Raw genomic sequence first — 25,957 nt, 5'->3', positions numbered from 1 at the left:
TTATTTCAATTTTTATAAATTATTTAATTTGATGCAACATGATCAATTAATTACTGTGGCGCGTTAACATGGGTGTAACCAGGAAGGGGCATGGGTGGGCACACTCCCCCCAGTTAACCTGGTGCCCCTCCCCAGAAAATTCTTCTTCTTCTTATTCAATTTAATATGGAGATTATAGCCTTTGCGGCTCTTTCTCCAACCGACATTGCCAGTTGCTAAGCGAAACAGCTAGCGAGGCTAATGTAGTGCTCCAGCGCTGCCACATGTTGACTAGAAGTTGATGGAGGCCGGCGGCCAGTAGATGGGTGTCAGCGTGCGCACCAGAGACATGTTTAGGGTCATCGTGTTGCCTAGGTTTTTGCGGGCTATAGTGTATTTGGGGCAATGTAGCCAGTAATGAAGTGTAGTTTCCACTGCGCCACAATGGGGGCACCCCAGGGAGTCGTGTAGATGCCACGAGTAAAGGAAAGCATGTAACGGGGCCGTCTCAGTCTGGAGTCGGGCCAAAGCGTCTCCACGTTGCAAGACAACGCGCAACTGTACCTCCAGGGGGCGAAATGGCGTAGGTGGTCCTGGCCTTTGTTGCGGAGCGCCACTGACCAGGAATTCGTCAGGGTGCCGATGGTGGTGTCCTGCAAATCCCGGGTGAGGTCGTGTGGCGTGAAAGGTTTCCAGATGGAGCCACAGAGCAGGTCCCCAGAAAATTACAGCTCTACTAGGCCCCCCATAACAAACTCTGGCTACACCAATGCACGTTAATTAATATGGAGGCGAGACTCGATTCAATTACTTTTTCATTTCAGACATTAATTACAGTGTTATTTTAATGTAATTTTATACATAATGTATGTTTATTATAATTAATAAATTTATATAGGAATAATATCTGTGTCTAATAAAACAAAGCGATTATAAAAATGAAAAGCGTGCGTTCCATCTCGATCTTTTGTAAGCGAAATTTTATGATTTTAATTTTTAAAAAATGAGATTTTTATTTATAATTTCTGTAATTTGTTCTATAAGAGCAAAAAACTAAACTTATCAAATATCAACTCTCTGTAAATAATTTCATCATTTACTTATTAGTCAGATTTGTTAAATTTCATGGAATTGTATTATTTTTCAACTTCAGGGTAGTAGAAAGCTTTGTATATTTTCTCCCGTAAAAGTAATAGACTCTGCCGGTTCCCCACTGTGAAGGACAACAAACTGCTAAATGTTTAATTACATTGTTTTCATAAACTCTCTTCTCTGTCAGTTGTGGGTCAAATGACTAACAAATTGTTTTATTGTATTCGGGGGAATAATTTGTGAGACTAGTATTATCAGTAATGAATTCTGTAATTTTATTTTTAATCATTTAAAAAATATTGATAAAATTACCAAATAAATGATTGGGTCACAATTACTAGTGGTATTGCTATATAACAGACATGGGCAAATGAGACTCCGAGAGCCGCATGCGGCTCTTTTTGAGTTTTATGTGGCTCTTGCTGAAAGTGTTAATTTCTGCTTTTTATTATTATTTTTACAGTTTTATTTCCACAATTTTGTGAAAATATGTTTATTAAAAAAATTCAATACTTGAAGCGTGCAATGCCATAATGTTGTAAATGCCAAAAAACAAACTTTTCAGGAGAGAGAAAAAACACTTTTTCTAATGAACAAACTTTAATCAAATGCTAAAAAAATTATTTTAACAATTTACACTTTGGAATAAAACATTGGGTTTAATTTCAAACACCTAAGTATGATGGTAAGGAAACAAAAAAAGTTTAAAAACAGAGTTAGAGCCATAACGTTGTAAATGCCAAAATTGTGCAAGTGCATAAAGTTGTAAATGCCAAAAACAATTACAATCATAAAGTTAATGTTTCTACAGCTGAAAAACGGTTTTGAATACCAAAAACTTACATTTAAATTATTAAACACAATTTACAAATTCAATATCAATTTTAACATTAAAAACTGGCAATAATCTATTAGTGACTGCTTCCTGGCTTCAACAATGTGAGCCCACAGTTTTGATACTTGAACTGGGCTGTAATCTCTATCAATTGTAATATAATTATGATAAATAAAGGAAAATATAAACAATAAGGTATTAATTTAGTGTAATAAAAGTTAAAATGTATTTAAAAACTTCAAATTTGAAAGATTAATGGAAGTCTGAATATCATTTTGAAATATCAAATAATAAGATGATACAGGTTAACTATTAATAAACTGGGATTCAGTTATCCGGTTCTGGGTAAAAAACTCACTGTGTTACAAATTGGAATAACAAAATGATGTAAATGTAAACTGTAACATTTTACACGCCAAAAGTCACATGGCTTGAACTTTGGCACTTAAAACGTTATGGCTTGCACATAAATTCATCTTCAAAATATAGCCACTTAGAGTGCCACAATTGCCACAATATTTTTTTGTAGGAAAAAACATTGCATTTAAAATTCATTTCTTCAATAAAACGTATTTTGAGAAAAATGGCATTTACAACCTTATGGCATTGCATGCTTCACTTGTTTTATATTATATAATAAAATCGAGGTACAGAACTGCAGTACAGAATAAAAAAGTACAGAACTGCGGCTCCCATGCATTTTGCAAAACCTACATTTCGGCTCCCACTGAACTTTTGCTTGCCCACCCCTGCTATATAATGAACATGCAACCCACTGATTCTGCCAGAAGTTGTTTTTTTTTTCTTCTTTAATTACATTTTTTTTATGAAGAAATCAAAAAATGTACCTTGAAATAAATGGCATTTGAAATTTGGCATGTTATATGGAAACACATTCTGGTAGTTATGTTACTATTCCATTTGCTTTGCTGTGTAATGGTGGGAATTCTGTACGGGGCACATGAAAACTTAATGCGGGCTTGTTCTGGCTTAATGCAGTCTTACTGGTCACTTTTCTGGAGTATAAACTCAGTCTAACTATTTTCATATTTAATCTTATCAGTCCACTTAATAATCAATCTAATATCATATGTAATGTTATTGATACAAAATATGTGTGCGTTTGTGTGTTTTTTTAATAATGCCTGTTTTCGTTCATTTTAACACTATTAGCTTTTTTAGCTTTTTTTCAGTGTGAACTCTCTTTTCTCACTTTTTTTTATTGCCATGACTGCTTTAAGCCCTGTTATGAATACTGCTATCACCTAGTCGGGCAAAGTGATAATAATAAGTTGAGGAGGGATCATACGACATACGCTAGCCAATCAGCACTCAGTTGCGCATGTGTATTGGGTTTAGTACTGAATTTGGTGGCAGTCGCTACTGTTTGTGCTCTCGACAGATTCCTCTCGGAGGGGAGCTGCCAGCAGGACGCTGCTTGTTTAACGTCACTAGTTATTTATTCATGGTAGTTCTTGAACACATGTATCAATAACTAGTATGTATCAATATCTAGTAACGTTAAACAATCAGCGGCCTGCCGGCGGCTCCCCTCCGGGAGGGATCCGTCGAGAGCACAAACAGTCGCGACCACCGTCAAGATGGTGCACATAGGTAAAATTTTGCCATTTAATTAATATAGTTAATAGTACTTAGTTTTAAAAGATTACATGTTTTTTTTAAAATACTTTGAAATAATTCATAAAAAATAAATATTTCTAAATGAAATAAATGGAAGTTTTTTTTAATCAAATTTTAAATTCGGTACTAAACACAATATGTACACGCAACTGAGTGTCGATTAGCTAGCGTTTGTCAGATGATCATTCCTCAACTTATTATTATCATTTTGCCCGACTAGGTGATAGCAGTATTCATAATGACCGGTCAATTTGATAAATTAATCAATATTTATTACATTGCCCGCTCTTTTTGGTCATTATTCATAATGCCTGATTAATCACTTTGTCCATAACATATATATAATATATATATATAAACCAGTGGCGTGCCGTCATCAGAAGCGATGGAAGCGCCGCTTCCACCTTCCAATGACCTTCCCTTGTATTTTATAAAATATAAATTTTCATATTTTAACGTACTTTGAATTAATTAAAATGAATATTTTATTATAACTGCATTATGTATCTTTTACAAATTTCTATACTACATGTGAAAAAAAAAAACGATAAGATTGCTATTGTATATTCGAATAATTCGGTGGTCGAAACTGGGTCAGTTTCTAATCAGCCAGATTATATAGGCATTAGCACATGCGATTTACAGAGCACTAACCTCACTTGGTTTAGCTGGTAGAAGCGACACACGCGTAAAGAGTACGCGACTTTATATCCCAGAGCAGTTGTGGGCTGTTAGCCGCCTGCTAGATATTTGGCCACCCTCGCCCGATTATGTGAATCATAAGCAGACTAGATCAACGGCGGGCAACCCGCGGGCCAGCTATGGCTGGCGAAAAGTTTCTATCCGGCCCGCGAGATCTTTAATAAATTATTAAATTGGAAAAATAACTATTAATTAGTTATTTTTCCAATTCTTTGTAATTTTCGAAAACGATAAAAAAAATAAATGTAGTAATTAACTTTTTATTTATTTATTTCATATTTGCAGACTAAAAAAATTACGAGTCACAAGAAGGCGTCAATTAACTACTACGGCGCGGAAAAAAACGTAAAATTTATTCTGGCCCATGTTATAAAAAGGGTTGCCCACCCTAGACTAGATTTATAACAACCCAACCGATAGGAGTTTACTGGCACGTTTTTATGATAGTTCTGTATAGTTGACAGGAGTTTAAAAAAACTCCATTAAAATATTTGATATATTTATTCTGCGTTTATTCTGCTCTCCCATCTTATATTACTTACGGATTTCGATGTTAAACCGGTGATATTACGATTTAGTATGTCCCATCTGTAAGGAGATGCAGAAAAAACGTGTACAATTCTACTACAGTGTTAAAAATTAACTGTTACTTTGGCAGCATCATTTACAACCAAACTTAATGAATGAGACGTACAGTACATACAATGGTACAAAAAAAGCTCTAGAATTTATTTTCCTTAAATTTACGATTTATATATCCGTTGTCATAAAAATTTGTCTTTCCACTATTTTCCCAAGACTACAGATATTCAGGTACAAAGTAACTGGTTTCGACTTATTCCTACTTAAGAAGTGACTAAATAATTAAGAGATCAGGGAATGGGGACATAAATAAAATCCTGTCGAAAGAGCCAGAATTTTACTTTAACAAAAGCTTAACAGAACCAATCACTCGCTCAGTACAGTGGGAAACTGATTTCCGTGTACACCTGGTATTAAAACGAATTAGTTAGAAAACGAATGATTATTAAGTTTAACATAGTTAGATTTTTACAGCTACGGTGAGAAACGTTTAAAATTTACAACAGCCCTGTGGCGTCCTTTGAGATATACTAGTGATGCGACAAAAGAGGCATTTGACATTGACCGGTATCGGCACCCTCGGGATTTGGCACGCACACACTCACTACACACCTACCTGGACCGTCACTAGTTCCATCCATTAGCTACTCATATCAAGATATTTGACTAAGTGGATTGTTTTAAGATTTAAAAGTAAAGAATATTTTATGTTATTTTTATGTACGTTTCTTTACAAAGCTATATTTTAATTATAATTTTCTTTAAACATATATTAATACAATCGAACAGTACATTGTACCAGGTATGTATATCCACCGCACATTTTATTTCACCGAGTAAGTTTTTATAATTTATTTTTAATTTTAGCCCTTATATCGTGGCTAGCGATTCAGAATGTAATTGTGATATTAAAAATACATTTAGAGAAGTCTACAGTTTTTACTGGCTTATCGAACAAATGAATACGAATGGACCCTAGACCAGTGATTCTTAACAGGGGGGCCGCGGCCCCTGGGGGTCCATAAGAAGTTTGCCGGGGGCCGCCAAATTATGCAAAATTTCCTTCAGAATATAATAAAAAGAAAATTGATGTATAATCCGAATATCGTATTGAAAAGTGAAATAAGAAAGATAAAGTTTTCCTATTTAGTTTTTATTTATTTATTTTGTATTTCTTCTACATACAACTTTGTTAGTACAGAAGAAATAAATGTAAATATGCTACTTACACCGCAGTATTTACTTCTTTTATTCCAAAGCAATTTTAAGAAACTATTAATGCTTGGAATTTTAAAAATAATTAGGAAAAATAGTAGGCTTTGAAAATTTAAATATTTTTGCAAAAGTTATGCAAAATCCTTACCACAAGTGGGCGTTTTAGTTTAGTTTTAGCATCGACTTTGGATCGATTTATCGACATGTTTCTTATTTTATTTTCTGTTAAAAATTAATGAGTTTTCATGTTTAATTGTGAAGTTTGAATGTTATTTAAATAGATAATGAAATAATAAAGTTATGATTTACATTTATTATATAAAAAATAAAGCAATAATAAAAAAATCAATTTATTATAGATAAATTATCAAATTATCAAATATAAATTATTATTAAAAAATGGGGGTCACAAAAAAATTATGAAATATTTGGTGGGCGGCGAGTATAAAAAGGTTAAGAACCACTGCCCTAGACCATCACCGACGCACAATTAACTGATTGCCCCTGGAAGTCGGCTTCTTACAGAAACACAGCTTCCCTGTCATCAAATGTCACGGCACGCCACTGATATAAACTGATATAGTGCTGATTCAACTTGGTTTAAATTTGGTACTGATTTTAATTGTATACAGCAGGATGTCTTCACTTAGTATTGTTGGTAGGTTTTTGAAAACTGTGAAACGGTGAAGTGAAACAATGTGTAACAGAATAAATTTTACCTGAGACTAATTGATATAAACAGGAATTGAAGTTCTTGTAGCATATTTCTGATCACTGAACTTCTAAATAAAGGCAAAAACACATCTGATATTAAAAATCAAAATAATTGTGAGTTACACACATTTCATTTAAGAACAATTATTGAAAACAAGATGATTATTTACCAAATTTTGATGAATCAGTGAGTGACAGTCATAATGGTGATGAGTATATGGAAGGGAAGCTTAATTTTCTAAGCACTTTTTTACCACATCATTTCTTGTCACAAATTTGTATGATTATCATGTTTTTTGTAATTTTTATTTTACAATAATTTGTATTCATACATTTATTTCCAAGCCACTTGCTTAAATTTAGGGTTGCAAATGACATGTTTATTCTGGTATCTCTGCACAAAGTGGGAACCAACTATGTTGCATCCTGTCATCCTGTTCCTGGACAGGATGACATTTTATTGCAGGATGTACTTACATGTGCATATACACTCCTTTATACTAGGACAATTTAGACATGGCAATTAATCTAACATGTCCATCTTTAAGATTTCAGAGGAAACAGTAGTATTCAGAGAGAATCCATGCAGATATGGGAAGAACATGAAAATTATATATAAACAATGGCTGCTTTTTGTCTGTAAAAATAAATAAGTAAATAGTTTTTAGAAGTATTTGAATTTTTTTTTACATTAAAAAATTTCACTGTTAGAGGTAAATTTCTTATTTAGAAAAATCCAGATATGTGATTCACCTAAGAATTTGTATTAAAAAAAGCAGTTTACATTTGATTTTGATCCTTAGATTAAAACACACAATTTCTATTAAAAAGAATAATAATTCATCAGCTGTAGCAATTGCACAATAGATAAAATACACTAAAGGCTTATTGAAACAAGCATAAATTGTTAAAAGAATCATAAATAAATAAATAACTTTTTATATTTTAAATAGTTTGGATTTTTTCCGTACAACTTTAAATGAAAAATTTATGACAAAAATCAGAGGCTTCACTTTGGGTCCTTCACATTTTGTTGCTTTTTGTTTCTTTTCCTCTCTCTCAACACAATCAGGTCCCTGCTGGCTCTAACTTATGGTCTGCAACCATTGTAGTTTCACTCTTAACAAGAATGTGCTTGTGTAAAAGTTGTCTGTAAATTTTTGTTTACGTATTTTGAAAACTTTTTATTAACATATTTAAGTTTAAAATTTGATTATAAATATATTTATAAATATTAATATTATATTTATAGTTTATAAAATATAAGTTATTAAATTGATCAAAAGATTTTTCAACAATTTTTGTGAACTATATTTTTATTGATTTATATATTGATACATTAAATTCAGAGTTTAAATGTATTACAACTGTTTAATTTTTATTAGTTGAATCAGTTTATTGAAGTAAAAAAAGAAATAAAGTATTTATATCATATAGAATTTTCTGTTAAAAAATAGTTTTATTTTCTTTAATTTTATAGGTATGGGATTTGAAGATAATTTCTCAGACATGTTTATCACAGATGATGATAGCATTTGTGACACATCAAAAGAAAAAGATACAGATTCTATTGATTCAAGGTAAAATGAGCTTTTTACATAAAATAGATGATGAATAAATTACATTTTTAATAATTATAATATGACTACTTAGTTCATTTATTATCATTATTGTAAGAATCAGTTTTTTAGTGTTTTAACACATTAACTGCCATCCGACATGCCGGCCATCATACTAGTTAGGGCCTCACAGAGCCATTTGACGCGCAGGCCTAGGGCTGCACAGAGCCATCTGGCTGCCGGCCATCGCCCAACATCGCTTATAACCAATGTAGTTTCACTCAAGGTTAAATTATCCTAGCTTCATAAGATGTTGTTTTACATCCTAATGGTGGCCTCTCACGGATGTCTATAAAGTTGGTTTCTGACTGCTGACCGTCTCATGAGGCTCATGAAGGGATTTGACAGTTGGCAGTCGAACCACTTCATCTGATAGTGTTTTTTTTAATAGTGAATAGTTAAAACAAGGAAAAAAATATTGAAAACTAGTTTAATTATTCTCTTTTGTTACATATAAAGTAATTAATATTAAATATTTTGTGGTCTTATAGTCTTTGGTTTCGGGCCATACAACGGCCAGTCATTGTTAATATATTTTTTTTATCTTCACTCTACTGACTGTTATATAATGACCCTTCTATTTATATCATAATAAAGTATTAAATATCAAATTTTCTCATTGTGGCCTGAAAAAACGGAAAATATAATACAGTTAGCCTGATAAAACGCAAAATATCATATTACAGGTGGCAGTTAACATGTTAATAATCTTATGTATAGTATTGTAACTATGTATAGTATTCAGTAATGCAACTTGTTTTAAATCATCAGTTTATTTTGTTTCATTTATATTTAAATATACTTAAAACTTCAAAAATTAACAAAATAAGCAGTCAAATTTTTTCTTCACTTAATATGAACATTTACAAACATTTTATCTTACAGGCAAAATTAGAAATTACTTATTTGAATGCTTAAATAGAATAATGAAAGAATAGTACTTACATTAATGAAGGAAAAAAGAAATAACAATCATCTATATTTGTAGCATTAGTTATTAAAAATAGAACCTTCCAATTGTAGAAAAATTTTTATAATATATATATGTCAATCATATGAATAAAAATTTTGACAAAAATAAAAACAAATTATTATTTTAATTATGAATTACTCTTTCTCATTTTTTTATTTTATGCTTAACAATAAATTATTATTATTCTTAATTATGTTTAGAGTTTAGTCCAAAAAACCAATTTTTTTTCTAAAATGTGACTATTACAAAGCAAGAAAATGTTCAATGAAACTTCTTTTTGTGTTCAATAAAATATAAATATGAGTATTAATTATTTTTTTCAAACAAATACAACCTGTCAATTTTTTTCATTTATTTTTGTTTTTCACATTTGGCCTTGTAAGAGACATTATTCAAGATTGCTATTATGATGTCTCCTAATGTGATTATATAACACTGAACTGGAAGCGTATTTCTCTATAATAATCTCTCTGCAATAATTACAAGAGATGGCTTCTCTCCGGTGTGAATACGAATATGTTGTATCAATGTACATTTGCATATGAAACTTTTTTCACAGTAGTCACAAGTGAAAGGCTTCTCTATTATATGAGTTCTGAGATAGTCTATCAATGTACACTTTTCTGTAAAACTTCGTTTGCAATGATCGCATGTAAACGGCTTCTCTCCTGTATAAATCTTCATATGACGAAGTAGATGGCTGGATTAGTTGAACTTTCAAGTACAGAATGTGCAAGACAAGACCCCTTCTGTGTGAATCTTCTGGTGACATTTAAATCCATACTTTGAAGTAAATTCCTTCTTGCAACTTTCACATTTATATTTTCCATGAGTTAATCATGTTTCTACTGGTTTCTCTTCAAACACCAATTCTCTTTGCAATGACTTCTTTGGTATCAATACTCCATTTATATTAATGATTTTGTCCCTCCTAAACAATGCTGACATTTCTTCAAATGTTTTATTTTTCATTTCTGGAACTTTCTTGTATGTAAATGTCTAAAATATGACAAAAAAAATGTAAACGGAAGGAATGTGTAACTCTCCAGCCATCACTGCATCTGTGGGAAAACGAGACCCACTGTAAAATTTGCAAACCAGTTAACTAACACTGCTATGCTCATTGCCACAGCTCTGGGACCTTGAGAGAACAACTCAGCTGTTATCATCCAAGGAATTGATCCTGGACCAATACCAAAGAAGACTACTGTATAAAAGCAAGAGTACTGATAACACTTAAGTATGTAATTGTGGGTACCAAGGAGGGACGACGAGGTCAGACCTCTGTCTAATTTCGGCTAACAAGTCGGAGGGACTTGCCCACGAGTCAGAGATGGCTTATTTGTTGGTAGGGATCCCGTAGGGACGGGACTACTTTTCATCCGGTCGAGTGTAGGAGGGAAGGTGGAGTCATGGTAAGGCGATAAGCGAATATTCGAGCAAACAAGACACCATGTAACAGGATAACAATGATTTAATGATAAAGAATATGTTACAAAAATCTGACATTAAAGGGGTGACATATATAGAAAGCTATATATCCCTACCATGCGAGGAGAGAGAGAGAGCTCACAGAAATAGGTTCCATACCTCTTGGACAATCAGTAATTCAAATATTCTGTTGGTCACGAGGATCGAATATTCCTTTAAAGGGAAGGGTCGGTAGCACTTGAGGCACAAAAGTCAAATATATTCCGTAGGCACAAAGGGTAAGATCGTGACTCGATCTAGATCGATGATTGACTCCCTGCCAGGGGGGGAAGGAAGCATCTTATATAGCTTTTTGCTGGGAAAGTCTGTCACGTGAATGTGCTTAGGCCATAGGTGTTTCCGGGATTGGAAACAATACGGCGAATTTGGGCGCTAACTATAAACTTAAGTTGCAAGATGATCTGAACTCAGCGTAAGAACAATGGATAGTTGACAGTTATACGGCCGGGGACGCATATTTTCTTGGCCAGGACCGTTTTTAGGCAGGATGTTTATAATAGGAAAAATTTCAATTCAAAATAGGGAACAATGATTATAATTTTACGTTCAGGGGGATTTCCAGATCTCACATTATCGAGTGGTATAGGAACTTAACAAGAAGTGATATTGTGATAAATATGCTAAATATAAACATTCCACCCACTCCGTAGAGATGAAGAGTGCAGTGCCCTGCTTGGTCCATGAAAGGGATGGAGACAAGCATCATCATGATCATGACTGCACCAACTCCAATTGTCGCATACATAGTCGAAAGCTGAGAGAGGCCCACGGCAGAGAATAAACCTGTTGAATAGTAAAAAACCTCATTAATTCCTGAAAGCTATTGAGATAAATGCATCACAACTCCTGTAATAAGGGGTAATTGAAGAGATATACTGCAAATTAGCTGCCACATACTTATTTGTGCTTCTTGTTGCTGTGCTCTTTCTTTGGCTTTCATTTCTTCAAGATCATCTTCCATGTGACTTTAGCTCCGTAGTCTTACTAAAGCTTCTCTGGCTAATGTTTCTTGTTGTCTTGAATGAGCAAATATCAAGGATGTTTGGGGCATAAGGGCAAGAGCACAAGTTGTAATGCAGAAGGATTTACTGTTATCTATATATATAAAAACGAATGTATGTCTGTGTGTGTGTGTTTGTCCTTCATGCATTACCACACCATTTATCCGATTGCCATGAAACTTTGGGAAGTTGTTTAATACATTCCCGCGAAGGTTTGTGGCATATGTGAAGATCACCATTTCCCCCTTTCAAAAATATATTTATATATGGATTAAGGCTTTTATGTCCAACAGATGGCGCTAACTTCAGACGACCTAAGTTTGCTTTTCTGTGAGGCATTATGCTTTTCTGTGAGAATGGACCTAAGCAGATCATTTTCTACCTATCTATATAAATAAAATACAACGTTTGTTTGTTCCTACCGATTCCTTTGAAATTTTGACACAATGTTGCATTCGAATATGCACGTGTTTTTATATAATATACATGTCGAAATTCTCCCTACGGGGGGGAGATGGACGGGATTAAGGCTTACCGTGAAGAACTCGGCTTCTATTTATACTATTTTACATGCGGTTTTTTGCGTTTTTAATTGCGTTTTAATAGGTGACGTCAACAGAATATACACTAAAAAGGGATTTTTCGATATTCCCCCCACAGGGGAAGTGTTACACATTTATAATAGATACATTTTGAGCCACAACAACGCGTGGCCGGGTCAGCTAGTACTAAATAAAAATGGCCATCCTTTATCTGTACCAAGAATGAGCTCTATGCTCAGCACTCGTGAAAGGAGGAGTCCTATCTAGTTGATTTACTGTACCAAGGTCTCCCTCCCCTTACCGTAAGTGGAGCTGTTTAGAAAGATACATTGGCACAAGTGCAGTATTCAAACCACAATCAAATCCAATAATAAGGCATCTGATAATGAGCAATTCAACACTTTGAGAAATTTTACTGAATCCCATGAAACCAGCTCTACAATACCAGTTATATTATTTAATAAAAGTCTTCCTTCCCTTCCAAATTTATCTACTATTGATCCTCCACTAATTCCACCAATCATGCAACTAATTGCAAATACAGAAGCAGTTATTGCTTATAAAAGATCTCTGAAGTTATCTGCAGTGGCATGTCCTGTATGAGTTTTGTATACCTCAGCAATGAATTCCTTTATCACATTTTGAGGATCATTAACACCACCTGTGTTGTATCCAAATTGGAACATTCCCAAGACAGCAGCACAAATGGAAAATACTGACATACTTATTGGACAGCAGCACATTTTGTTATCATTGATGATGATGATGATGATGTACACTTGTACTGATGGCTAACAGAAACTTCATCACTGACTGAACTCGCATGATGGAAGACGGACTTTAACAATAAATTATTAATTATATGATTATCTTTTATTCTATTCAAAATTATTATTTTATCTTGTCAAAATTTTTGTTTGAAATAGTTAAATGACATGTAATTTCAGTTGTCTGTGTTAAAATGCTATTACTAAAAATTAATTTTTCTGTAATTAAATATTACAGTATGATTCTATGAGTAATGTTCAAAATAACCACTCAGTCGGTTTGACGAAAAACACAAATTTTATATTTACAGTAAATGTACAAAATAATCCAAATTAGAGTTACAATTAATTATGCACAACACTAGTCTGAACAACAACCGACTATTCCCGTACAAATTCGTCGAAAGAACTCCTTACGAACAAACAGACTTGTAATTAACAAAACCTCCGAGTCAGGAACAAGTTCGTACACAAACACGTAACTTCCAACGAGAGAGTTAGTTAGCACCTCGATAACGACGATCTCCCTTGATCCGATCCGATCCGATCACCTCCGATACGATCACACCGATCCCGATACGAGCTCGATCCGAGCTTAAATAGTCGACGGCGTTCGAACCCTGCTCCAATCAAATTTGAATGTTCCCGCAACGGCCGCCAACGGTCACTTCCCGCCGGCCAATCGTCCGATGGTTGACGATTCGAAACTTAACGGTTCTTCCCACGGAAGTTCCTAACGGTCGTTTCCAACGGCCGATCCTAACGACTTTTCCGTTATGACAGTTCGTTATAACAAACAGGTGGGAATCGCGCGTCTTGGCGATTCCATACCTTACACCTCCGCGGCCAAGGATCAAACTGAGCTTAGCCCAAGCCTGTTTGATCCAACAACACTCAGCAATTTTACAAATGTCCGTTGGTGCGGACTGACCCTTACCTCCGGTACAACCGGGCAAACTCGCTATAACCCGCGCACAGAGATGCCTCGCGATGGTGCAGGACCCCTTGGATCCCCGAGACCTATCCGCGCGGGTCCCCCTACGAGGAGGTCGTCCCCGTCGCCTTCGGCGCGTCATCCGGTTTTGTTGGTCACCAGATGTCGCTCGGCCCTTCTCACGGAATTTGGGTTTCTTACCGCGAGCTCGGTTGTGACCGTTGTCCGTCGTTTTCCGGACCGGCGATATGCCTCCCTCCGGACTTAGCACGTGTGTGGGTGGTTCCGATTGGCCACTGGCCGCGCCCGCCGTGGCCCGAGACCTCCGGGTCTCTTCACCTCTGTGTTTTCTTTGAACCCGAGTGACGGTCGCCAAGATCACGTTCGCCTGTTGCCCAATCAATCCGGCCAAGTCGTCCACGGAATGACACTCCTTCGTAGCATCCAGGGGCTTATCCCGTGTCGCATTCGGTAACCCTAGCAGCGGTTCGCTAGTTTCCCCGATCGCTCGTCTTTGGTCATCGGCGTGTTGCGCCAACTGAGTCGCGCCTTCCCGGCCGATATCTCCCAAGTCGATTATTTCCCCGACGCCACAATTTTGACCCTGAGGCGTCCCAGCTACCCCATTCTTTACTGCTCTGACTCCCGGCCTCCCTTCATCAGCGTCCTCGCCCTCCAGTTTCCTGTTCGCGGCGGGTCGTTCGCTTCGGCTATCCGATTCGCTACCGGAATATCTCCTCGCAATAGGAGTCACGTCCCCTGCTTTATTTTGCTCAGACTGCGCCCTCCGCTCACACTGGGCCGTGCGCTGCCGCCCTTGTGTCTGGTCCAGCGGTCCTATGACCATCCCCCGGTTTTTGTCGTCGGGCGGCTCTCGTTTAACCCCCTTGCTCGCTTCCACGAACATCCCCGCTACCGCACTTAAAATACTCTGCTCCTCAGCTAATTCCCTTTTTCTTGCCTCGGAATCCGCTTTCTCTCTCGCTTCTACCAGCGCTCGGGAGTCCCTTTCCGTTAAGAGGGCGTCTGTCGCTTTCCCTAACTTGTTGGTGATCGCACACGTCACCCGTGCCGATCCTGGCGTTTCTTCGCGTCCTTCCTCCCACAATCCAAGCGGCACTGACGCTACGCCTGCCTCTACCTGGTGACCGAAGGCTCCAACGAGTTGGCTTTTCTCCTTCGTTCCCGTCACCGCTTTAGGGACCCATGACTCCCTTAACCCCGACGCTTCCGTTCCCGAAACGTTCTTAACTGGGGGACCATTTCTGCCGCTTACTGTCTCAGCTTCCTTCAGCGACCTCCCGACTTCGGGTTGGATATTATGCACTGCCTCCTCTCGTCTTGCCGCGACTCCACTAGGCTCCCTAATGTCCCGGTCTACCTGTGAGCTGCGCCTACTTTCTACTCTTAGCATGGGGACTTTGGCCACCCTGACCCCAGCGGTTCCCGTCCTCGATCCGGCTACGTACGTGGGCCTCCCTTCTCCCCGCATTGCCTTGACCCGATCCTTTGCTTCCCCGCTCCCCGGTGGGCAAGAGAGTTTGGATGCTCTCACCTCCACCACCACGCGGTCCGCTGCCTTGGGTCGCATGCGTTCGGCCTCGTCGTCTACCCGCCTATCAGGACACCCTCTTTTCTGCCGGTCAGTTTCCCTTGGCCTATCCCATTCTACCCGCGGCCTGTTTCCCGACGAGCTTGTTCTATCCCCGAAGTCGCGGTTCCCCTCGACTTTAAGTCCTTCGGATCGTGTTTGCCGTTCCTGCCGCCTCGTATCGTCTAATTTTCCGGTGATCCCCAGCCGTAACTTTAACTGTTCTAACTCTATCTCTTCCCTTCTCACCTCTGCCTCGATTTCCGCTCTTCTCGTCGCTTCTGCCTCTGCTTTTGCTTTGCTCGCCGCTGATTTCCGCGATTCTCTGCTTGCTCGCCGCCTTGATTTTCGCGAGCTCGATCCGCAACTTCAGTGCTTCGAGGTCGTCTCCTGACCCGCTTGTCCTACGCGACGTTCCCGGCTCGTCATCCTCCCAGTCCCTAGCCTCTAGCTGCCGCGATTTCGCGCGTCTAGGCATCTCTGTGTGCTAGCGAGAAACAAAAAATTTACCTGGGTCTAATTGCTGGTGATGCTCTGTAGTCGTCTGCTTCTCTGTCGTAGCTCAGTTCTTCCGATTCTTTGGAGTATAATCCAGGATAATCCAACGTAATCCAAAGTATCCAAAATATCCTGTCGACTGCGCCAGTAATGTTCAAAATAACCACTCAGTCGGTTTGACGAAAAACACAAATTTTATATTTACAGTAAATGTACAAAATAATCCAAATTAGAGTTACAATTAAATATGCACAACACTAGTCTGAACAACAACCGACTATTCCCGTACAAATTCGTCGAAAGAACTCCTTACGAACAAACAGACTTGTAATTAACAAAACCTCCGAGTCAGGAACAAGTTCGTACACAAACACGTAACTTCCAACGAGAGAGTTAGTTAGCACCTCGATAACGACGATCTCCCTTGATCCGATCCGATCCGATCACCTCCGATACGATCACACCCGATCCCGATACGAACTTCGATCCGAGCTTAAATAGTCGACGGCGTTCGAACCCTGCTCCAATCAAATTTGAATGTTCCCGCAACGGCCGCCAACGGTCACTTCCCGCCGGCCAATCGTCCGATGGTTGACGATTCGAAACTTAACGGTTCTTCCCACGGAAGTTCCTAACGGTCGTTTCCAACGGCCGATCCTAACGACTTTTCCGTTATGACAGTTCGTTATAACAAACAGGTGGGAATCGCGCGTCTTGGCGATTCCATACCTTACACTATGATTCTATGATTTGTTCAAAATTTAGTGTCAAATTGATGATACAAAAAACGTTTTAAGTTTTTAATTTAATAATAATTAAAATTGAATTTACTAAAAGTTATTTTAACTTAAATATATTGTTTAAATTTATTTTAGAACAAATGATCTATCTTCTCCTGATAATTTTGGAAATCTGCCTCGTCAAAGTATTGCTCTGGGTGCCACACCTTTAGCTGCAAGAGAGAGCGTTATACGTATTCAGATGGCTATGAGAGAAGATGATTATACATATTTGGAAAATTTTAAGTAAGTATTAATTAACTATGAGATTATTAGAGAAATAATTAAAATAGAAAAGTATAGGAAAGTGTATATGAAAACTATTAGTTATGCAAAATATTAATAATTCATTTTATATCATTTGGAATCCTGTGAAAATAAATTTTGTTTTAATTTTTGTTTTGTTTTCCAATAGTAATAGAATTTTAGTAAGATAATTACAGACAGAATGGAGTAGAGAATTATAGTATTTATTTTTAATTTGAAGTTATATTTTTCCAAAATTTTTAACAGATTGAATAACTTTTAATAATAATTTAATTTTTTGATAAACTCAAAATTAATTTTTAAAATGTGCTACTAATAATTTGGATAAGAGTATTTTTTTTCTTGAAAATATTTGTTATATTAATTTGTTGTTAATTTCGTTTTTAATTAAAACATTCATAAAAAATACTTATTTTTTACTTTTAATATGATAATTTGTTGAATTGCAGTTAAAAATGTTTTAATTATTAATTCTTGTAAGTTTTCATAATTATTTATATAGTAATCTGGCACTTGGAAGCAGACCAGTGCTGAATTATTACAAATGTCAGATTACTGAACATTTTTTGTATTTTTGCAACATTTGATTATAGCCACAACACCTGTAGCAATGTGTCATCAGAATGAAGTCGTCAATCCTGATGTTTGCCCAGGATACTGTGACATATTTTTGTGCTATCAGGGTGCCTTTTAATTTTGATAAAACAGAAATCACTACATGTCTGCAGTTTGGTTTGATTCGTCCTAAATGTATTGATTTTAGTGTTTGCTAGGAATTCTTCTTTTGGGATCGAGTTGCAGCTGTCATTTTGTTCATACAGCATTTCTGCTATTTCTTCATCTTCTACAGTATTTGGGATGTTTAACAATATTTGTCTAGATCTTCTCCCTGTTGATAGTTTGCATTTTATTTGTTCGTTTACTTCTCGAATTTCATCTATTGCTTCTTTCAGTTTTACTCCGTTGTCTTTGCTGCCCACTCTCATGCACACACTGTTTCCTCCTATCTTCTTAGTTGATTTAATGCTTATCCTCAGCTTGTGTGGTTGTACCTTACTCATCACTTTCTCTGTTATCTTTCCCATGTCAGGCTGTGTTCCATCTTTTTGTATTGGATACAGAAGGAGCGCATGATTGCCTCTCATTCCCTCGCTATTTATTTTCTTGTTTATTGTTTTACTCATTGTTCTAGTATTATTACTTTGTTTTGTTCCTTGCTTTAAAATCTCTGCATATGCCATGGTCATCTCCGTTTTGTCCTATTGTGTGCTTTTGCTATTTCTGAGCTCTTTGATGATTTCGATCATCTGGTTCAGTGCTTTGAATAGCTTTGTAACATTTTCTCCAGTTTCTCTCTCTCTCTTTTTTTTTTTTTTTTTTTTTTTTTTTGTGGAAGAGATGGTGAGTTCAGGACAGAGATCGAGAATTGGACCCATTCTCTGTCCTGCTTTCTTTAAAATAGTCTCTTCAAGATTTCCTACCTGGATGATTGCCCATTTCATGTTTATCTTCTGGATCCTATATTCTGGATTGTTGGTTCCCTTTTAATACAGTTCAAAGTCACAAACCTACTCAGTGCTGCTTCCTGTCTATAGTATGCCCCAATAGTTCAGGAATTAAGTACCCTTCCTTAACTGTTAAGTACTTATCAACCCCATGATTGGCCAACCAGTGACTCGAAAAGCACCTTCAAGATCCCTGAGTGCCCAGAAACAACATGTGCTGTAAGACTCCAAGGGGGGGGAATAATAATAAAAGCCTAAGTTTAAAAGTGAAAAGTCAAAAGCTGAAGTTTGAAAAGGGCTAGTGTGGTTGGTCCCCAACTAATGACCATTAGAATAAAAGAGATGGATTCCACACCACTGTAGCCAAATGACCCTCTTTACTACAGAAACGTGGTCGTCTTCTGTAGTTAGTAGTAGCCACACAGCCCCAAGATAATTTGGGGACAGAAAGCCAACAATCTTGGCAAAGAAACACTTGATCGGTGCCCACCCAAGAGGCCAGAGTGTCCCATAATAAACGAATCACCACTCATCGACCTAGAACAGGAAGTGAGTCAGCTGATTGGAAAAAAATGAGTTTGAGTGGCTGAGAAAAGCAAAAACCTCGCTTGAGTGCTCCAAATAAAAAGCAAGGCGGAGGAGTCAGAAACAAACTAGTTACAAGCTAGTGGCTGAGGTCATTGACCTTTCTTGATTACAATCGCTTGAGAACTTAAACATGTTAAAATGAATTAAACCTATGTGAATTTGGATTATTATGAGAAAGAAGGATTAAAAAAACCAACTTAATAACTATCTAATTATGTCTAGTAAACAACATAATTCAATTTACCAAGCAAATTTTAAATCAAAACAACCATTACAAAATCGTTATAATGGTCAAGAGAGAAATATAATTTATCGATTAATAGCTCTAATTTTAACAAAATGGAAGTAGGGGCAGGAAAAGCTATCCTAAAAGAAAAAAAAGCTATAAAACCAGGAAAACTAGAAAATAAAATAAAACAACAGGTTTGACTTAAAGCATAAGACTCACTGGACCTCCGTGAAGCGGTAAAGACCGCAGCAGCCAAAAATCACTATTTCTCCTGAACTGTTGGTCCAGTTTCAATGATGAAAATGATTTTGTGATCCTTTCTTGATCAGTAATCCAACGATATGCCAAGTTAACACCAGTAAATCCAAGGTTTATCTGCAAACTCGATCAAAGCAGGAGACTATGAAACACATGACTGTACTGCTTTACCAGTTGATTACTTTCTCCATAAAGCTTGTGTTAGCTTGTGTTTGAATCCTTTCATACATGTCTGTAATATTTAATTGTTTATGGCTCTGCACTTTCTTTGCATACTTATTTATAGCATGATGTAGAGATTCATTGCTGTTTCTTTCCACAAATTTTGTAATATGTTTGGTTGCCTTGTGCCAGGATTATTTTTGTGGCTTCATTCACTTCATCTTTTGTTTCTTTAAATAAATTTGTGAATTCATAATGCTTACAATGATTTCAGCATTGGTCAAAACTTTTTCACAACAATTTGCTTCCATTTACATGTAGTCATTTGTCAATTTTGTTTTTTGAAAGTTATGGATTGCCATTGGATGCAGCTTGGAAAATCATTTTTCTTCAGATATTCAGTTATTGAATGCATGTCATTTGAATCTTTGAAGCCAGCTAATAGAGAGAGAACATTTATCAGCAATGTCTATTTTGGTATAAAACTGTTCTGTTTTTTTAATGATTATTAGGCCAGTAATTGTTATGTCTTCAGAGTATTTTTTGCATTAAAACATTTGTACAAAGCTACATTTAATTTAGTATTTTTGGATGTATTAGATGCAGTTATACCTCTATAATTTCAGTAGGTCTTTTATTTTGGCAGTGTGAGTGACAATGGTTTTTTTAGTTGACAATCTAATGATAAAAAATCATTCATAATTTTCTGCTGTCTTACACCTTTTTCCAGTTGTCTGATGATTATAATGTTAATCAGTTCTTTATTTTATTACACTTTTTTTCATGATCAAATTACATATTTTGCTTAAATGGTGGCATTACTGTTGAGCAAAAGCTGATGATTGACATTTTTATGGGAGAAATTATTGATGAAAAATGGATGATGATTTGATGTCTAGAAGGCAATATCATCATTTATTTAATGTATGGTATGCTTTGAGATAATATAATATAATAATAATAAATTTTAACTTACAGAGAGAAATTATATTGCATAGTTTCAAAAAACATCATGTTTCAGAACTTCATACTCATAACATAATTTAAACTTTTGGTAAAGTGTATATTAAAAGTTTTACTTTTAATATACACTTTACCAGAACACTTTAAAATTTGATAGTATTGCAATGAAATGCCTTCATGTGTAAAGTGCTTAGTTTTTTTATGATTGGAAACTGTTAAAAATAACCTCAAATGTCAAATTTTGAAGATTTATAAAGGCTGTAAAGTTACAAGCATGCTTGAATTTTCAGTATATATTAATTATTTTTTATTCATATTTGCTAGTGGTATCAACATATGCTGTCAAAAAGCTATACCATTAATTTTTTTAAAATATAAGAACATTTTATTCTCTTATTCAAACTAATATCATAATGACATTCATAAATTTTTTAATATTGCTGTGTAGATAAAAAAACAAAAAAATAAAATTTTTCCAGATATGCAAAAAAATTACAGAATTAGATGAAAAAATAATTGAAAAAATAATAATAAAATTTTTCATTTTTTTTAAAAAACAAATAATTTTATAGAGTAATTATTTAGACCTAAAATGTTGGAAATATTTTTAATACAAAACTAATATCAGCAATATTTGCTGGATACAGTTTTTTATTATTTGTAACACCAAAAAAGGAGTTTGTAGGCAAATGAACAAGTTTGTTATGTCCTTCCAATTCGACATTCACCAGAGGTCAAGAACCACTCATCTAAATAAAGATCTTTGAATCAAAATTGTCTTCTGACAATTTTGATTCAAAGATCTTTATTTAGGTGCATTTCAGATTGGAGTTTGTACTGATCTCTCTTCAATGTAGGTGTACTCTGAGACCGTTTGATTTTTCTTAGTAACCTTACATTGATCAGTTACAGCCACAGAATTGTAACTGTGATTGAGTAAGATTACTAAGAAAAATCAAAACTGTTGCACACACTACTGAGGAGGAATCAGTACAAAATTCAGTTAGAAATGCATATAAATAAATATCTGTGAATTAAAATTATTTTCTGAGCGTTTCTTGCCCTCAAGTGAATGTTGGATTGGAAAGACTCAACAAATTTGTTCATTTGCCTACAAACCCCTTTTTGATGGTTATAAAAATAGTAAATATTTTTATTACTGTGACAAATTACATTAATATAAATCAGTGGATAAAATAAACTTTAGTTGGATAAAATACATTTTTTTTTATTTTAATAAATAATGCTATTGAAATTTACAAGGAAAATAAATGAAGAAAAAGTAAACAAATGCAATATTTTTCCAAATAATAGGTTTATAATTTTTGTTATCTTTGTATTACATATATTAATTCATTGATCAATATATGTTAAATGCTGATATTTAAGGTTAATTATCATTGAAGTGATAGTTTTTTATTAAATTATTTATAAAGAAATTTATTTATAAAAATAAAGATGTAAGAGTTAAATTTAAAATATTTATTTTTTTATAACAAAGTGTATTATTTTTATCAGAATTTTTATAGGTACATGGAACGTTAATGGTCAAGCACCAACAATTTCAACAACAGATTGGTTAAGTAGTGATGATGAACCTCCTGATTTTTATGCCATTGGTTTTCAGGAATTAGATTTAAGTAAAGAAGTATTTATATTTAATGATACACCCAGAGAACAAGAATGGTTAGTTGCAGTTAAAAATGGTCTACATCCAAAGGCACAATACAAAAAAGTGAGAATCAACATTATTGACAGTAAATTCTTGATTTTGTTTTTACTAATAGTTTTAATCCAGATTGTATTTTATTTAGAAAATAATAAGACATTTGTATTTATTTTCTTATGGTGAAATAAAGTTAGAATAAATAAATAACATAACAGTTAAACCTTGGGTTATGAATGCCCCTGTTTATGAACAATTTGGTTTACGAACAAAATTTTGAACACCATATTTGCTCCAGTTGCCATACGATAACTTGGTTTCCAAACACGCTACTTGGCAAAGCTGGCCACTAATGGTCAACTTCCTATACTTCCTATGTTAAAGAAAGTCAATGGCCAGACCAATCAGTGACAGGACTACTGATTCAGTAGTGGTGCCGAGATTCGCCTTGCATCATTAGATGTCACAACATGAATTATTGACTATGGTGATATTCAAATTAGATTTCAATGCACATGTGAGTAAGATACTACTTTCATTTATCAGTATGTGTTACAATTGAATTTAAATCAAATTAATTAATAAAAACCATGTTAATTGACATTCACATAATATAAATGGCATCCATGAATCTATGTTTAAAGATGCTTAACTTAAATTAAATAACAAAAATTTAATATTATATATTATATTAATATTTAATTTAATATTTATTAATACTAGGTAGCCAGTTAATTAAAACTAAAAAAAATAAAATAATTAAAACTCTGATTTTTACACTAAAACTGAAATTAAAAATAAATAAATAAATAAATTTAAATCAAAGCAATTGAAAAGTAATATTTTGGAAAGTGTGGATAAAGCGTTTGTCAGCCTTGTTTGATTTGGTTATATCTCATGCAGGCAGTCAGAGTTGAGTCTCTATTTATAGCAGTTCTTTGGTAAAGTTAAGTTTTGGTTTTGGTTAGTGGTGACTGAACATTTTACTTTTAATATATACATATAATAAATATAGATATTATACAGGTATACCTCGGGTTACATTGTTTTAAGTTAAGTCATTCTCAATTATATGTTGTTTGTCAAAAAAAATTTATGGAAAAATAAAAATCAAGTTTAAGTCATTTTATTCGACTTTACGTCTGTCCGCCACAAATATTGAAGTCGTAATATTACTAGAAAAGTGTTAGAAGCACACAAAATTATGTTACTGTACAATAAATAAGAATAAAAGTATATAAAATCATATTAAAATACATGCATTTACAGTAAATGTTAATACTGTAAATCATAAATCCTAGAGAATGAAATATGAAAACATCTGTGACTTTGTGTTGTCATCATATTTAGTGGTCTTTATTGGCAAATTTAACATAAATTAGTTTATTTTCTACTATCGCAAAATAATTTTAATAGCTGTGTTTTGCTATTTAACCTTACAAAATTATTTTATTTTATAATGTCTTCTTAGAGCAAACCACATTCACAAATAAAGAGTCCGCGATGTACTGTAAACATTGCCAAATTGTAAACATGTACATTTACAAGTATGTACTGTACATACATGTATTCTTAAATTTAGATTACTTTTTTTCCTGTACTATATTAAAAACTAAAATTTATTTGTTTGTAAGCTTAAAATTGATTCTTATTAACCATATAGTATTAAAAATGCATTTATAAATAAAATACAAAACTGGGAATGGTTATTTGTAGTTTAGTCTAGTGACAAGTAAATTCGGAGACAATTAAATTGGACTTAAGTTGTCTCTCCTGGAACAAATTACTGACATAAGGTGAGGTATACCTGTATATAATATAATATTATCTATAAGTATGCATTTTTATGCATGAAATACAGTTAAAAAAGGTTTAAAAAAAAGTGTTTTGGGGGTTGGGAACAATTTAATCCATTTTACATTATATCTTATGGGAAAATTTGTTTTGGTTTGAGAACAAATTGATTTCTGAACAACTTTTGGGAACAAATTAAGTTAGTGAACCAAGGTTTGACTGTACATTTATTTTAGAATGAGCAATTAGTTATTGTGATGTCACAATACCGAGCTGCAATTTTTAATCATATTTTTAATTTATTTAATTTAAAATGTGCGCTCTCCATCTCAAATTAGTAGTATCTTGCTCATGTGCATCATACTTTTTCTTTAACAGTAGAGTTGTGCTGGTCATCTATCTGTGTTTAGGAGAAAATTTTTGAATTGAAATAATGTGACTTCTGGTGCAAACTGGAAGTTTATTTATAGTTAATTGTGGCCTCCTGTCCCTAAGTTTTCCTTATCTGGTCTTGACTTTCATCTATCTAACTCCATTCTCTAGATTAAGGAAGGACAGACAGATGGATGACAGTGGAAATTTATAGATCTAAAGTTTTTTCAAATTGCACCCCAATAAAGTAAAATCAGTTTCTATATTTTTTTCCATCTATTTGTAACAGTTATGATGATTAATGTAATATAAAGTTTTAAATATATGCAATATGATTTACAATAATTCATATTATACTATACTGTTTAATATTTTAAGCTAAGTATTCAATGATACTACAATTTAAGATCTAAATTCTTGAAAATTATTTCAAATAAATTGAATTTTGTAGTCTGAATATATTATTTTAAATATATTTAAGTTTAATTATATTAATTATTCAGTATTGTTTTTTTGTAATTAGGTAAAATTGATTCGGCTCATAGGAATGATGCTGATAGTATTTGTTAAGGAACAACATGTTGAACATATTCATAACATATCTGCAGAAACAGTAGGAACAGGCATAATGGGAAAATTTGTAATTATCATTTTTTTTTTAATTAGTTTTGTAATTTGTTTTAAATTAAAAATTTAATTTCGGTCTCTGCATGAAACAATTAGATACTTTTCAGATATTGACTGATTTATAACTGAAAAAAGTTTAATATAGAGTAAATAATGAAATTGAGTACTTTTGTTTTAATTAAATAAATATAAAATGAGATTAAAAGTTTATTCTAACTGGATATAATGTGCTGTCATTCTTTTCAATATAACAATTGATTAGATTTTAACATTACAGTCAAACTAATAGTGATTAGTATAGACAACTATGAAATTTAATGTTAAACTAAATAGTAAAATAGATATGAAAAATAAATTGTAGCATTATAGTCAAATTAATTTTTATTATAATGCTTGAATTTTATTACAGGTTTAAATTTGAAATTTATAATTTTTAAGCAGTCTCAAATAATACAATTTCTGCTTTAAATTTAAATATATTACATTATATTGATGTGTATAGATGAATACATTATAACAACATACACAGAACCAATAATCAGTGAAATAATAATAAAAAAAATTATCACAA

The 25,957-nt window shown here is 34.1% G+C and overlaps 1 protein-coding gene across 3 annotated transcripts in view; it reads left to right on the top strand.

Annotated features, from left to right (window-relative positions):
* Positions 1–25,957, top strand: part of Ocrl (Oculocerebrorenal syndrome of Lowe) — an 86,808-nt gene that overhangs the window by 29,020 nt on the left and 31,831 nt on the right. For all 3 annotated transcript variants that reach the window (XM_067286843.1, XM_067286844.1, XM_067286845.1), the window contains 4 exons: positions 8,241–8,340; positions 17,052–17,201; positions 22,446–22,662; positions 25,283–25,399. In XM_067286843.1, the coding sequence (XP_067142944.1) occupies positions 8,241–8,340; positions 17,052–17,201; positions 22,446–22,662; positions 25,283–25,399 (584 nt within the window). The remainder of the gene's footprint in view (positions 1–8,240; positions 8,341–17,051; positions 17,202–22,445; positions 22,663–25,282; positions 25,400–25,957) is intronic.

Source organism: Centruroides vittatus, unplaced genomic scaffold (genome assembly GCF_030686945.1).
Source record: "Centruroides vittatus isolate TY-2023 unplaced genomic scaffold, ASM3068694v2 scaffold_386, whole genome shotgun sequence".
Lineage (NCBI taxonomy): Eukaryota > Metazoa > Arthropoda > Arachnida > Scorpiones > Buthidae > Centruroides > Centruroides vittatus.
Note: the sequence above shows the minus strand (reverse complement) of the source record. Positions and strands in the feature narration are given on the sequence as shown.